General features: G+C 46.1%; 3 protein-coding genes across 3 annotated transcripts; all 3 read right to left on the bottom strand.

The window, feature by feature from the left end:
• Positions 1-3,106: 3,106 nt before the first annotated feature.
• Positions 3,107-5,155, bottom strand: ilv3 (dihydroxy-acid dehydratase ILV3; the record flags this gene model as incomplete). Its single annotated transcript, XM_033572824.1, has 4 exons — positions 3,107-3,155; positions 3,217-3,535; positions 3,602-5,010; positions 5,082-5,155. The coding sequence occupies 4 exons, from the start codon at positions 5,153-5,155 to the stop codon at positions 3,107-3,109; spliced, it is 1,851 nt and encodes a 616-aa protein (XP_033423376.1).
• A 492-nt stretch (positions 5,156-5,647) lies between these two features.
• On the bottom strand, positions 5,648-7,744 carry ATNIH1004_008212 (putative protein kinase; the record flags this gene model as incomplete). The annotated part of the gene is made up of 2 exons (XM_033572825.1): positions 5,648-6,195; positions 6,259-7,744. 2 exons carry the CDS (start codon positions 7,742-7,744, stop codon positions 5,648-5,650), a joined length of 2,034 nt encoding a protein of 677 aa, XP_033423377.1.
• Positions 7,745-12,808: 5,064 nt separating this feature from the next.
• TIM23 (protein transporter TIM23) lies at positions 12,809-13,480 on the bottom strand (the record flags this gene model as incomplete). Its single annotated transcript, XM_033572826.1, has 2 exons — positions 12,809-12,832; positions 12,887-13,480. 2 exons carry the CDS (start codon positions 13,478-13,480, stop codon positions 12,809-12,811), a joined length of 618 nt encoding a protein of 205 aa, XP_033423378.1.
• Positions 13,481-13,797: the final 317 nt, after the last annotated feature.

Here is a 13,797-nt window from a genome sequence, read left to right on the forward strand (position 1 = left end):
ATAAGCCATATCCAGTTGCTTGGTAACCTATCCAATAAGCTTCTTTGAAACCCAGTCAGTTAGTGTGCCTGAAACAAAATGCAAATGATTTGTGGAGTTTAAATCGTCGGGCGATGGGCTATCCTGGCAGCTTCACTCGAGGGCAACGCAGAGAAGTGACAAAGAGAGCAGCTCTAAAATTATCTGAATAAGACACTTTTTAAAGTGAAGCTCTATAAGCCACAAGACCTGAGACATGGCGAGAGGTTTTAGAGCGTCGGTGTAAGCGGAGAAAGAAAGGGGTGCCCTTGTTTCGCCTAGCAATTCTACAATCGTCGCCCCGCGTCGCTTTGTCGGCGAAGGAATTACTGTTTCCAGTGTCTCAGGTAAAAGGCTTGCTTCCGCCAGAGTAAGGGTGATTGACGCTGGCAGTAGCGCCAACACACGAAGTGCAAGCATAAGAATTACTGCTAAAACTTCTGTGCTGGCCCGCATGCTAATGGCTGAGTCAATTTGTTCCTTTGAGAAGTTATCTGCTGATTCCATGAAACTTAGCACTTCATACATCAGGGCTTGAATTATCCCATAGACAAAGGCATGCACCGCTAAATGCCTCCACTTTTTTTTATCTGCGTGTATATCAAGGGACCATAGTGGGAGCCGAAAAGTTGAAATCGTAGTACAGGTCCAAAATAAATGAAGTTCACATAGGAAGGCAGAGGAAACGGCGTATGCGAAGGGTCTCAGCAATTTATGTCTGAAGGCCGTTCCTTCTAGGAAAACTCTAACTGTATAATGGGCTAGCTTGTAAATAGCTGCTATTCCGAGACCTCTAGAGAGGATCCATACTCCCTGCGTCCGGTATATAAGGCGTATGGCATCAGAAGCATTTCGGAAGACAGGATGTCGTTTGCTGTCCCGGCCTCTTTGTTCGAGGATAGCTCCGTCGGCTCTGTAGCTCTCAAGGATCAACAGTGTTGCTACTGCATGTCCAAGGACATAACGGACCTTGTTCAAAAGCGGCTTCTGTCAGAGATTTCCAACGATAAAAAAGGACTAAGAAACTTACTAGATTGCTGAGGAAAAGATGCATAAATATAAGTGCAAAGGAGGAGAAAGTGAATTCTCTATGAATAATTGGCGGAAAAAGAATTTCATCAACTTGTTCCAGCAGATTACCATCTCCCCCAGGACTAAGAAGAATATTCAATGTCTGCGCAGGTAGACTCCAGATTACGCTTCGAGTCAGAGTTGGAAACATTTGTATTTGGTTCCGGGAAGGGATTTTTCAACAAACGGATGAAGACAACATGGAAATGGCAATCCTATAGAGAAAGAAGCCGGGACAGTAAATCATAGAATGGATAGGAGTGGGCAAATGGTCGAATCAGCCAGCGAAGTCCTGACTTAGGGAGAAATGATTGTTAAGCAGAGGGCACGAACCATTACCGGTACCGCTAGCTACAAGAGAAATTGCCCCACCATTTCTGCGAACCTGAAAGTGCACTACTTCTATAGACAAACGGCAGAAACCTAGCTAATGAGCTAAAACCATATGTCAGGCGGAGGAACTGCTCCCTTGTGTCCAGTGTGCGGTGTAGCATATCAGTTTCCTCGGGCAGAGATGGAAGGTGACCAAGAAATCAGCGCCTGAGTACTTATGAATCGGCTCGAAGTTTTTGTCCACAGCCATGCCCATCGAGCAAATGGCAGGACTGCGTTGCAAACAACCAAAGGGTTTGATGTGCCCAGAGAAACACTGAACGATCGCGGACGGTGGGGCCCTGTGACTCCAAACAATAGTAATTCCATCCCGTGGTATCCGGATGAGTTTCCGCATCGCCTGCGCACAAGGTAAGAGATATCTGGTGTCCTTCAGGGAGGTGTGTAGAGAGGGGATAATGGTAGGGACAGAGAGAACTCGGCGAGCGATGGATTGGCGTTTCGCTGGATTTTATATGTGGCGAAAGAGAGCTCCAGCCGTGATCTTGCGGTGGATAAAATGATAGTCTGCTCTGCAACAGACCGGTGAGCACCCTGCAACAGCTCGACTGATTTCCGATCCAGGTCACGAGCTCCATGATATAGGACCAGACATCGAGGATATGGGCGAGGTAGTGAGTTCCTTCCTGATACCGAAACCGGCCGGTCAGTCAATCGGAAATATGGTGGTCGTGGCCATCTGGCCTACCTCGGGGCACCGAGGTTACGGGTGCTATACTTGAGATTTATCAGCATAACTACGAGAAGAAAATAGTGATCAAAGGGGACGCCGCAAAGTAAGTCCCATACGTCACATCTATCTTCTTGTTTAAGGCCTGGCAGAGTTAAGGAGATAGAGTACTTAAGAACCTACCGGTATACCATGACTGGTTGCCGATCTCAAGAACTTTCTAGCCCTTCTCGTGCTGATAACAGACAGGTTCGAACAAATTTCCGCCAAAAAAAACCAAACTGTCCGATGGTTGTATTTACCTGGTCACAAAATTCATGACTGCTCACCAAAAGCTCCAATTTATAGATTTAACTATGATAGTGCAGCAAGCATCCGACCATCACGAGTTCCTAGTGGAGATACTGTCCTCATAAGAGCGCATGGGTGCGTTGGATTCCGGTATAGAAGGGCTACTCTATGCTAATAGGTCCCCCAGGAGGAAATATGGTTGGCTTGTCAAGAAGATATCGGATACAAACTTCTGCCCCAAGGTCTTTTACATTAGCACCTTCTAATCTTCTGAAGGACGACAGAAGTTCCTGGTGTTCTCGAAGTCGGTCAAGCTGACCCTGCCTGGATGAGAAATCAGTACCTGGAGATATCTCATTGTATATAGCTGTTTGAGCATGTGTCTTAGACCCATGCTAGCTGTCAATTCAGAATAATATATACTTTTATCCTAGCATAAAATAAGGTATCCTATTGAATACTCCAGGTAAAAACATAAGATATAAAAAAAGATATAAAAAAAGAGAAAAGAAAAAAAAAATAAGAACACGCCTTTCTGTTCTTTTGTTCGCCTATCAAAACAGTAGCCATGCAGTTATCCCAGAAATATAATCCAGCTATTCATTATCACAAGGTTAAATTTCAAACATTAACAGAGGCAAGGTTAGTATGTGGGCCGCCATTCTAGTCTAAGGAATCGGTAACACAACCATGGCTGGCATCCTTGACCAGTCTATAGAACGGATGTTAGTAAATTCACCGATGTACTGTGTTGAAGCGCTACTCGAACATACCTAGCGTACTTGCCCAATGTTCCTCTTATAGTCAGACCAGTGGGAGGGAGCTTTCCAGAATCCCTGTCGGCTTCCCATTCCTTTCGTCTTTCGGCAAGTGTGGCCTCGTCAACCTCGAGGTCGAGGGCACGCTTCTCGGCATTGATAGTGATAACATCACCGTCCTTGACAAGACCAATAGGTCCGCCAACTGCAGCTTCAGGGACAATGTGACCAATAAGGAATCCATGAGAACCGCCAGAGAAACGTCCATCAGTGATCAGGGCACACGAGTTGCCAAGGCCAGCACCCATAAGAGCAGAGGAGGGCTTCAACATTTCTAGTTGGTTAAGCCATTAGAAAAAGACAAAAAAAATGCCTCAGGAACCTTTAGCAGAACACGTACCGGGCATGCCAGGACCACCCTTGGGCCCAGTATAGCGGATGACCACAACGGTCTTCTCTTCCTTCTTGATTTCATTGCGCTCCAGGGCAGCAATGAAGTCATCCTCGTCGTTGAATACACGTGCTTTACCAGTGAAGCAAGTGCCCTCCTTGCCGGTAATCTTGCCAACACTTCCACCAGGGGCCAGCGAACCCCTGAGAATCTGAATGTGACCAGTCTCCTTGATCGGATTGGAGAAAGGACGGATAACCTTCTGGTTCTCTGGGAAGTCTGGCACATTCTCCAGGTTCTGGGCCATTGTCTTTCCGGTCACCGTCATGCCAGAACCCTTGAGAACGCCTTCCTTGATCAGGAACTTGAGAAGAGAGGGAGTGCCTCCAATCTTGTGTAAATCATGCATGACGTACTTTCCAGATGGCTTTAGATCGGCCAGAAATGGCGTACGATCAGATACGGCCTGGAAGTCCTCAATATCCAGCTTAACACCAACCGAGTCGGCGATAGCAATAAGGTGCAGCACGGCGTTGGTAGAACCACCCGTGATATTGACCACGATCATGGCGTCCTCAAAGGCTTGACGGGTCATGATGTCCCTGGGGCGGATATCCTCCTTGAGCAAGTTTTTGATTGCCTCGCCAGCTGCCTGGCATTCAATGTACTTGGCCTTGGAGTCGGCCGGGAAGGAAGAAGAACCGGGCAAAGTCATACCCATGGTTTCGATAGCGGTGGCCATCGTGTTGGCAGTGTACATTCCTCCACACGCACCCTTTCCGGGGCAGGCGTGTCGGATAATATCGAATCGTTCGGGTTCGGTGATTTCCCCGGTGATAAACTGTCCGTAAGCTTGGAAAGCAGAGACAATATCAATGTCGGCATTGTCTTGTGTGGCTGCACAACCGGGCTTGATGGAGCCTCCGTAAACCATCAAGCTAGGTCGATTTACTCTACCCATCGCCATCAGAACACCCGGCATGTTCTTGTCGCAACCAGGAATACTGATATTGGCATCGTACCATTGGCCTCCCATCACAGTCTCGATGGAGTCGGCGATCAGATCTCGGCTTTGGAGAGAGTATCGCATACCCTTTGTACCCATGCTGATACCATCACTGACACCGACCGTGTTAAACTGATAGCCGATCAAACCAGCCTTCTGCACGCCCTCGCGGATACGGTTGTTGAGGTCAAGCAAATGCATGTTGCAAGGGTTGCCATTATACCAGACAGACGAGATACCAACTTGAGCTTTATTCATATCGGCCTCCGTCAGCCCAGTAGCGTAAAGCATGGCTTGTGAGGCACCTTGGGAGATGGGCTGAGTGATATGGCGAGAGACCTTGTTTAGACCTTCATCGACATCCTCTGAGGCAGATGCCTTTTGTCTATGAGGGGTTGTAGAAAGCGGTCGGCTAAAAAAATGAGGTCATCAGCTTTAGGACATCAATGGAGGGCCCTGTTCAAGGGCAATTAATTGCCATACGCAAACGTCAACGACCGCTTGGGAAAACTCCGCAGAGAGGAGGGCACACGACCCCGGGTTTGCAAAAGAAGCATTGTCAACGGTGTGCGGTCAAATCAACAGCATTCACCTGTCCGGGGAAGCAGCAATTGAGAAGAGTGAAGCTTCTCGGATCATTCGACTGTGGGCGAGAAGAATAAATGGCAGCAGCAGCGACCGGAAAAAGTGGGCCGGAGCATTCGGAGTGAAGCTCCCTCCGCAGCGAAGTCGGGGCCGGAGATGGCCTGAGGCTCCCCGGGACCCAATCCTTGTTTGTCAATTGTCAGCATCACATGATATCTATAATAAATGCCATCCACCGATTACTAACCGTACTATTTGTGATAAAAATCCCAGTCCATTATTCCCTAAGGGTATATAAATAAGAACACATTTACTCTGTACTAACCAGAGTGATCAATGCCGTTTAAAAAAAAAATATGCCTCGTAAAACATAGCTATGCATAAACTTTCAGACCCATCACAAATATCATAACAAAGCCATAAAAAAACAACCCACGGTATCATATAAATCAAAGAGGCCAGCTCTAAGGTACTTCTTTATCGCCTCGTTTCAGTCCCGCGGGCACATCAATCGCGTCTCTCACCCACCCCAGTGATGCAATCTCGTCTAGAGTCTTCCGTTTGGTATTGCGTTTCAAGAGACCCTCAACACAATCGCGGGCCCCTTCCATCTCTTTTCCTTTCTCAGAATCCCATTCGCCATCACTGTCGGCATAGCGATACCAGGACCATTCACATCGCGCAATGCGATGAGGGGTCCTAGCTCGAAGCTTAGCAGGATCGCCTCGAGTGCCGGGGAGCGCATCAAAAGGTAGTCGATTCTCCATCATGGCATAAAGCAAAACACCAAGAGCCCAAGAATCTGTCGAGCGTCCGTCGTAAGGCTGCCCCATTAGGATCTCGGGTGCTGCATAGTCTTCACTTCCACACCGGGTGTGGAGAAGCGGACTCTCGGGAGGTTCAGGTATCCGTCTTGAGAGACCCAAGTCGGTTAGGGTAACAACAGCCCGATCATGCGTGCGCCAGTCGGTAATTTCCTCCATAGCGGGTGTGCTGAGGTTAACAAGAACATCTGTTCAAACAGAATTAGTCAACATTTTTTATTCTTCTTCTTTACACAGCCAGAAGCACTTACTTTCAAGTTTGATATCGCGGTGGACAATGTAATTCGTATGAAGGTAGCGCACAGCGGCAACCAATTCCGCGAATATGCGCCGGATGAGTTCGGGACTCATGGACCTCGGGCCAGACGAAGCGACATCAAAAAGATCACCTCCAGGGCAATAGTCCAAGACCAGAAGGGCGCGCTTCTCATCACTCCCGAAGGCCTTAAGTTGTACAAGAGACGGGTGGTTGATCGACTTAAGGATGTCAACCTCGCGCTTGAGTGACACCTCCAATCGCTCTTCGTCCGCCCCACCAGCAGGCCCATGGTCAATGATCTTCACAGCTACCAGCTTCTGCATTGTAGCATTTACACCCTGAAGGCTGGAGCCATTATAAATGTCACTTTCCTCGTGCACCTCTGTACGTACTGCAAGACAGACTTGGCTGAAAGCACCATGCCCTAATTGACGTAACTTGCGATAAATCCGAGGCTGCTGAGTGCGAACAGACCGCACCGAATAGATTTCGTCCTGCCCATCAGCCAATGGCGGGTAGCTAATAACGGGTCCGTCGTGCTCAACACCATCAGGGCTGCGCCTGCTCCTTGGTGGGCTTGGGGGCCGAGCCGCCGGCAATGCTATCCCGCGGTGGACAGCCAAGTACTGTTCACGATGTAGGTTGTTCGCTTTTGAGTCGATGCCGGAGGATGACGAAATCACTTGAGACCCGCCGCTTCCCGATACCACAATCAGACGAGGTTTAACCGGTACGCCTTTACCCGGAGGGACGTAGTCACTTAAACTACGGTTGCGCGCATGCTTCGGCGCACTCTCTTTGCTTGCTGTTTCAGAATATTTTTCGCTGCCCGATCTATTCAAATGGGTGTATTGCCTGTTTCGTGATCGAGATTCAGATGGACCTAACATATGCGACGAATCACTCAGTCGCAAACTCAAACTTGACCCCTTTCTCGAAGCCGAAGATGGAGTGCGTGAGAGCGACTGCGAGTTGCGACGGCCCCATGGCGAAGTACTATTAATCGGTGATGGCAAGGGAGTAATATCCCCCATGGCCAACAATTGTGGAGAAGAGAAAACCGAGCCAGGTGATAATGAGCTGCCACTGGGAAGAGATCCGGCAAACAAGCCGCGTAAGCTGGGCGTTCGATGTGGAAGGCTGCTAGACGAGATGCTACGGTGCATGAAGGGGTCCGAATCTTTAGAAGGGCTCGGTTGACTCGAATCCGCCAAATCTGTACGTATTTGCAACGATGGTTGAGGGCGCGACGGGGTGGACTGATGCTGGAGAGGTGCCGCATGCTTTATATCCGTCGAGCACCGTCCTGTTGATAAAGGTGGGGAGTAAAGATTCCATTCTGCAGGGCTATTGGACTGAACTGAAGAAACTTCATTGTCACTCGAAACCGTCGGTGCGCTGGTTTCGTGTAACTTAGGAGGTACGATGACAGAAGGTCCTGACCTGTCGGTCGGTTGAAAAGAATCCGGGTGGACCATCGAACGAGCAATAATTATAGTCTTCTTTTTCACGATACCTTTATTCGTCTGAAGATTCTCTTTGTCACGAGACAGAACAAAAGTGCTAGTCCTAGGTATGTACAAGGCAATGATATACCTACTAGTACCTAGTACCTAGACCTGCGGGTGAGACCGGAGGTCGTTCAAGCGCCCTCGGATCAACTTATATGCTCCAAGTCGTACTTCGGTGAAGAAAGGCCCTCAGGCCTTGTGTTCCGGATGAAAGCCAAATGAAATAGTAACGGTTCGTATTCGGGATCGTAAAAAAGGGAACTGTCGCCGGAGGAAAATGGGAGAAAAAGAGAAACGGGAGGATGAATAATAGAGGAAGGAAGTGAAAAGCGCAACTGCAGATAAATGATTGCGGATGGCGACGGGGGATCTTCCTCAGCAGAAATACCAGGTTTTCGCAGACATAGTAAGTTACCGTACCAAGCCAAGCTCCTACTTAATTACCTGCGCATGATGCTGAGCCCGGAAAAAAAAAAAAAAAAAAAAAAATCCCACGCGGGGTCAGCTGATAAGACCGTCTACTTTGGGACTAGCCACCACGAGGATATGGCGCTACCCCGCATCCAGTAATGCCGTTGCGGAAGAGCCAGAATGGAAGGATCGGAATCCTTCCTGATCCAGCGTCGATAGACGCATGGACTGTTGGTTCTCGACCATTGCGCAAGAGAAAGCGAATGCTTTCATTATTATAAACGTACCTGGAAGACGATTGTATCTTAGCGCTACTGCATGCGTTTATTGTCACCGTAAAATACACGGCGAGCAGCTACTCAGTCTAATTACTTCTACCATGATTCAAATGCCTTGCATAACTTGCTTCTAGGGACTGCGGTACATGCGCATGGTAGGTACCATTTTAATGCCTGCTAGCAGTGTCCTACCCTTGCCTCTCAACAAGCCAACAACGGAAGCTAAATGTTACATGGGTCCAACGAATAGCACTATTCTTTCCTTGTTCGGTAACTGTGAGGCTAATGAGTTTGCTGGCATACAGGAAGGCAAGGAAAATTTAATAGCTTAGATGACCCTTCACTTTGAGTGCTTAGTACGATCCCCTAAATTTACGGTGGCAGGTCGTAATTACAGAGCGACGAACATACTCTGTACTACATTTTGCCAAGCTCATCTGTAATTCTACTTTCGGCCTAACAATCAATGTCAGGCCCACCCCTAAGACCGTCAATTTCGAATAGAAAATCTTAGATACTAAGAAACTACTCCGTACTACTAGTTCTTCAGGAACTTTTCGGCCCTTTGAGCTTATTGCCTCTGGTCGAGACTCTGAGTCCGGACCAAAACGGTTTCCAAAATTAGTTGGTCCATTCCAACTGAAAATTATTGTCACTACGTACTCTCTCGTCATTTGTCTTTGTTTGTATTATTGTTCTAATTTGGTTTAATGTGTGCACAGCATCTACCGCACTAGTTTAGTATTTGCATTAGTGGCTACTGAGCCAGAGCATACATTTTTTGTTATTGTTCCTTTGACTTATCCCCTGTTTTGCCTTTTCTCTTAAGCTTGGCAGCATGCCTTTTATGCTCGGTATGATCGACAGTCCTACGTAACCCTTCGACCCTTTGATGATCATTTGTCTAATTCATATTTATTCGTGGTTTCAAGTTCAGATTCCCAACAGCTCTAAAGAGCCAAAGACCCTCTCAACTGATCATCGCCAAGACAGTGACACCAGAGAGAGTCAGTGGGCCTTTTTTTTTTTTTTTGGGTCCTAAATTAAAGTCTCCATCCATCCAGATTCGTGAGTCTCTAACGGATTCATTGTTCAACATGTCCTTGGCATTCATTCCTTGCTCCTGAAAAGGGCGCATATTGTTGGTCTTTGTTTGATTAATTGATGGATACTGTACTATTTAATCCCTGCCTGTTTTAATAACTGGAAATGCGAACGGAGAAAAGAGTCCACTACGGCGTACTGGGATACGAATTGGGGTTTCTCCAAATCCTGGGTTGAAGGGGCCAATGTAACTCCGTATTACTCCGTAGTCTGTTTTCTTAGGCTATCTTTCTACCTGTCATTCATTGTCATTGAAGACGTTGCCATTTTTAGCTTTGGTTGTTAGTATAAGCAAAGGCGAAAGCTCTTGTTGTACTGGTAGTCATAAAGCTTCCTTTAGAAGTACTTTGTGAGGTCAGTTGGAACCACACATTAAGGCGAGTCATAGTAAAGTACATTGATTCTACCCAGTGATGGGGGAAAAAGTAATCGTAAATTTCTTCGGAAATTACCTGTGACTCGTCACTTTGTTTTCTACCTAATTACTCCTTAAGTAGTGGTTTTCCGCGAAAGCCCCACAAGCAAATACCCTTCAAACTCTGCTCTTGGCAATTGTTTATCACAGTTTCTATGTCCTACAGTAGAAAATCAATTACTGTCTATTTATAATAAGTTTTCCGTAGCTCGCTGGTCCTATCCACCAATCAAACCAGAAATTTCTAGAATGTGAAGAGCCACAGCAATTTGATGGATAGACATTTCTAACATTATACTGCCCTATAATATCTACAAACACTTGCTGTGTTACTAATATGTACATGCTGTACTATATAATTATATTTTACTCTTTCCCAATCCCTTACTATAAGTCGAGCGACTAGATATATTTTGTTGATTGAGATCAGCTCTCTCCACCACGCTCTCCATTCAAACCCTGTTTCAAGGTATAACACGCTGGAATTTGCCCCCCAGTCCTGCACGGCTTCACACTGTTTTCAAGTGTTTGCATCGGTCACAAATATCATCACTAGAGTAGGGAGATTATAGAGGATCTGCAGCTTAACTTAGTTGAAGTTATTCACGTCATGAACTCTGATCTTGAAACTAAATAACAGCCCGCATACCATCGCACGAGCGCAAGTTAACCTGGTTGCATGCGAACAAAGAAGGGAATATTCAACAGGCCAACACTTTACTGGTTTGGCTATATAGTAGCAGCTAAATCTGTGCTGAGTATGTTTTTGTTCGGACATGCTTCTTGAGTATGACTAATAAACTAGACATAACTAACCACTGAAAGAAAGTGGCTTTCTATCCGTAGCTCTACCTATACGAGATACGAGCAATATCAAAGTCACTTGACCTTTGGGCGTCATGGGTAAACCTAGTCCCAATCAGGCCAACGCTATGAATGACTCATGGAGAGGTGTGGCTTGATGTCTTTCGTCTAGAATGAGTCAGAAAGCGCCTTGGAGAGAACGTGATGCCAAGGGCACGGAATATGAGAACTAAACCAAGTCCAGAAATTTGCCTCTGCCGAGAAAGAAAATGTCTTGCATATTCGATCGATAAATCTTATGCATATCTTAGATCGAACTACTGTAATACATAGTAACAGCTAATTCCATGCAGAACACCTTCCTCGCACCTAAAGAATGAGAAGAATTTAAAAACAGCTTCTAGTATAGCGTATTTATATCGCTATCAATTCTTCCGAACTCATCCTACTGATCCAATAAGAAACTGTTTATTCTTAGCGGCCCGTTCCCGGAAAGTGTATATAACAACGCTAGCGCTTGCCATTATTCATTCACCCTTACTCCATAATTGTGTTTTTGTCTAAGAACAGGTCAATTTTTAGGCTAAAGCTTTATTCCCCCACAGATATCACACATATGCAACCCTAACTACTACCTAACTAGGCAGGTAGTCTCTGTACACGGAGATGCGTGGGTGTTCTGAATATTAACTGCCCCGTGTTCCCACAATTTCCAAGACCTACTTTTCCTGGTATACTAGCAAGCCTTAATAGTTATTCACACACATATATATAGCATAATGAACCTGTGCCATTGCTGAACATAATTATGTAAACCCAATTGGTATCTATGACTTATTCCAGTGAAACTTTGCGATATAAATAGTTGAAGCGATGGAAGTTGAGACCTACCAATCACTGCATTAAATGCAAATTTGCAAGAAGTTTCCTACATGTTTTACTACTGTTGTGATTGTCTCTGTACCTATTATGACAAGCTCCATGCTAGGAGGCATTAGCCCACATGCTCCATTTTAGTGATTGAAGTAGTTTCTCTGTGCTCTCTATTATCAATATTTGAATTTAATCTAATTAAGGATAAAGAATTCTATGAGGCAGTGAACTGGGAAATATTTTAACATCCAGAAGCCTGTCTGGCTAGTATGTACATCCGTAGGTTGAGAAGTGAACAGATTCCTAGAATATAATTCTCTGTCCCGTAGATACAAATTATTTCTATTGCCTATTTTGCCGTATTTTCTGCGTCCAGATGTCAAAGTCGCATTTCTCTTGAAATAAGTCTGCCCTTCATGGTAGATAGGTATTTGTTACCTAGCCCACGCTATTATCCCCCTGAATGTTCTTGCCATAAGACCTCTCGACTTGTGTGCTTGTCACATCTGCTAAATAATTTTCAAGGCAAATTTTTGCCGTCGGCTAGTATAGAGATGAATGAGAGATATTCCTGTTAGTCTACAATACATAAAGATCCAAAGATAATTTGACAGCTGGTTTCATACCGTTTTCTTGTGCACATTGACATGTTAGATTAGATATCATTCAGATTCATTTTGGTATTGCGGCTGGAGCGTTCATCCTTCCGACGTCTTACAAAAGAAATCGTTCAACTTCCGTACACGGGATAAACCTAGGACTGATGTGTAAATGATAATCACAATTTTCATTGAGCTCCTCTCTCATTAAGGCTACCTGGTAAGACGATAGAAACCTGCAACAGTTTTTGCCAGGAACACAAACGCAGGAGACCGTTATATGTACATGAAAAGTTATCAAAACCCATTACCATGCCGGTCCCAACCATGGATAATGCAAAATTCAATATGCTTCGAGCGCCGGAGCGAGGAGATTCGGGAAGGACAAAAGGAATCGTTCTAATACAGGGTGAACCAAAAAGATAAAATAATACAACACCCTCCCGCTTTGCTGAAACAGACCCATAATGGACATGTATATCCGACGACTGTTGACGATAGGATGTCGATTCGGCTGATTTTAGGATGTACTGAACAGGCTGCCATTTTACAGGAAGGTCTTCCTCACAACCTATTGCATGATTAGCATCTGTTTCTATCCGAACAGGAAAGAAGGAGCGCATACGGCCCAACCACCGGCAATGGAGGCCACAATGCCACCGGAAATCATCATCGGTTTAAGTCCTCGGGTGCTTTTGAAGAGCATTCCACTGAGAGCTCCGGCTACAATGCTGTTTGCAGAATCGTGCTTTCCACGTGCATAGCCAATCGAAGAGTTAAACCCGTTATATACCATAGCAACCACACCGGCGGAGTTTCCAAGGAATGGACCTCTCCTCGTGATCGAGTTCAGAACACCGTTGAGTCGAATTTTCGGAGGTGCTGCAGCAGGCGTCTTGTTCATTCCTTCGGCAAGTCCCCACGCTCCTCCAAGAGTAAGCGCAGTAAGGTAGGTGGTTCCGGTTCCGTAACACAGGTCATCCGACCATCCTCGAGATGGCAGGACAGATCGCGAGCCAGGGAGTTCATCAAGAGCGGAATCTTCCAGAGTAATGTAGTCGAGAGTATCCTGGTTTAAGCCGGCCAGGGGATGGAGTTGTGTAGGATCGGGGATGGCGACGTCTGAAAGGAAAGACGTAGCATCTGGAGTGTTTGAAGGGTCTAGCACATCGGGGCCTTTGGACTGCTTGCGGCCACTGAACGAATCCCAAATAGACATTGTGGAGGCAGTGGGAGGAAATTAATTACAATCAATACAATCAGGAAAGAAAAATTTGAGGACAAGAGGCGATTAATGCCACCCCGTACAGTAGGTGCTCAGTCACGGTTTGGCCTGGGAATAATTTGAGTCGAAGAACAGGACAAAACTTTCAGCCCCGTGACGAGCCGATCACGCAGTTCTCCGGAGTCGGGAAAAGGCTTTGGCCGACACTAACCCGCTTTGGGGGATCCGCCTGGAAAATCCACAAGAGGCAAATTGAGATCTCTAACGCGGGGAGCGAGCTTCTGGGTATAATTTTTGATTGATTTTTTTTG

Source organism: Aspergillus tanneri (assembly GCF_003426965.1).
Source record: "Aspergillus tanneri strain NIH1004 chromosome Unknown AapTan_6_pilon_pilon_pilon, whole genome shotgun sequence".
In the NCBI taxonomy this organism is placed as follows: domain Eukaryota; kingdom Fungi; phylum Ascomycota; class Eurotiomycetes; order Eurotiales; family Aspergillaceae; genus Aspergillus; species Aspergillus tanneri.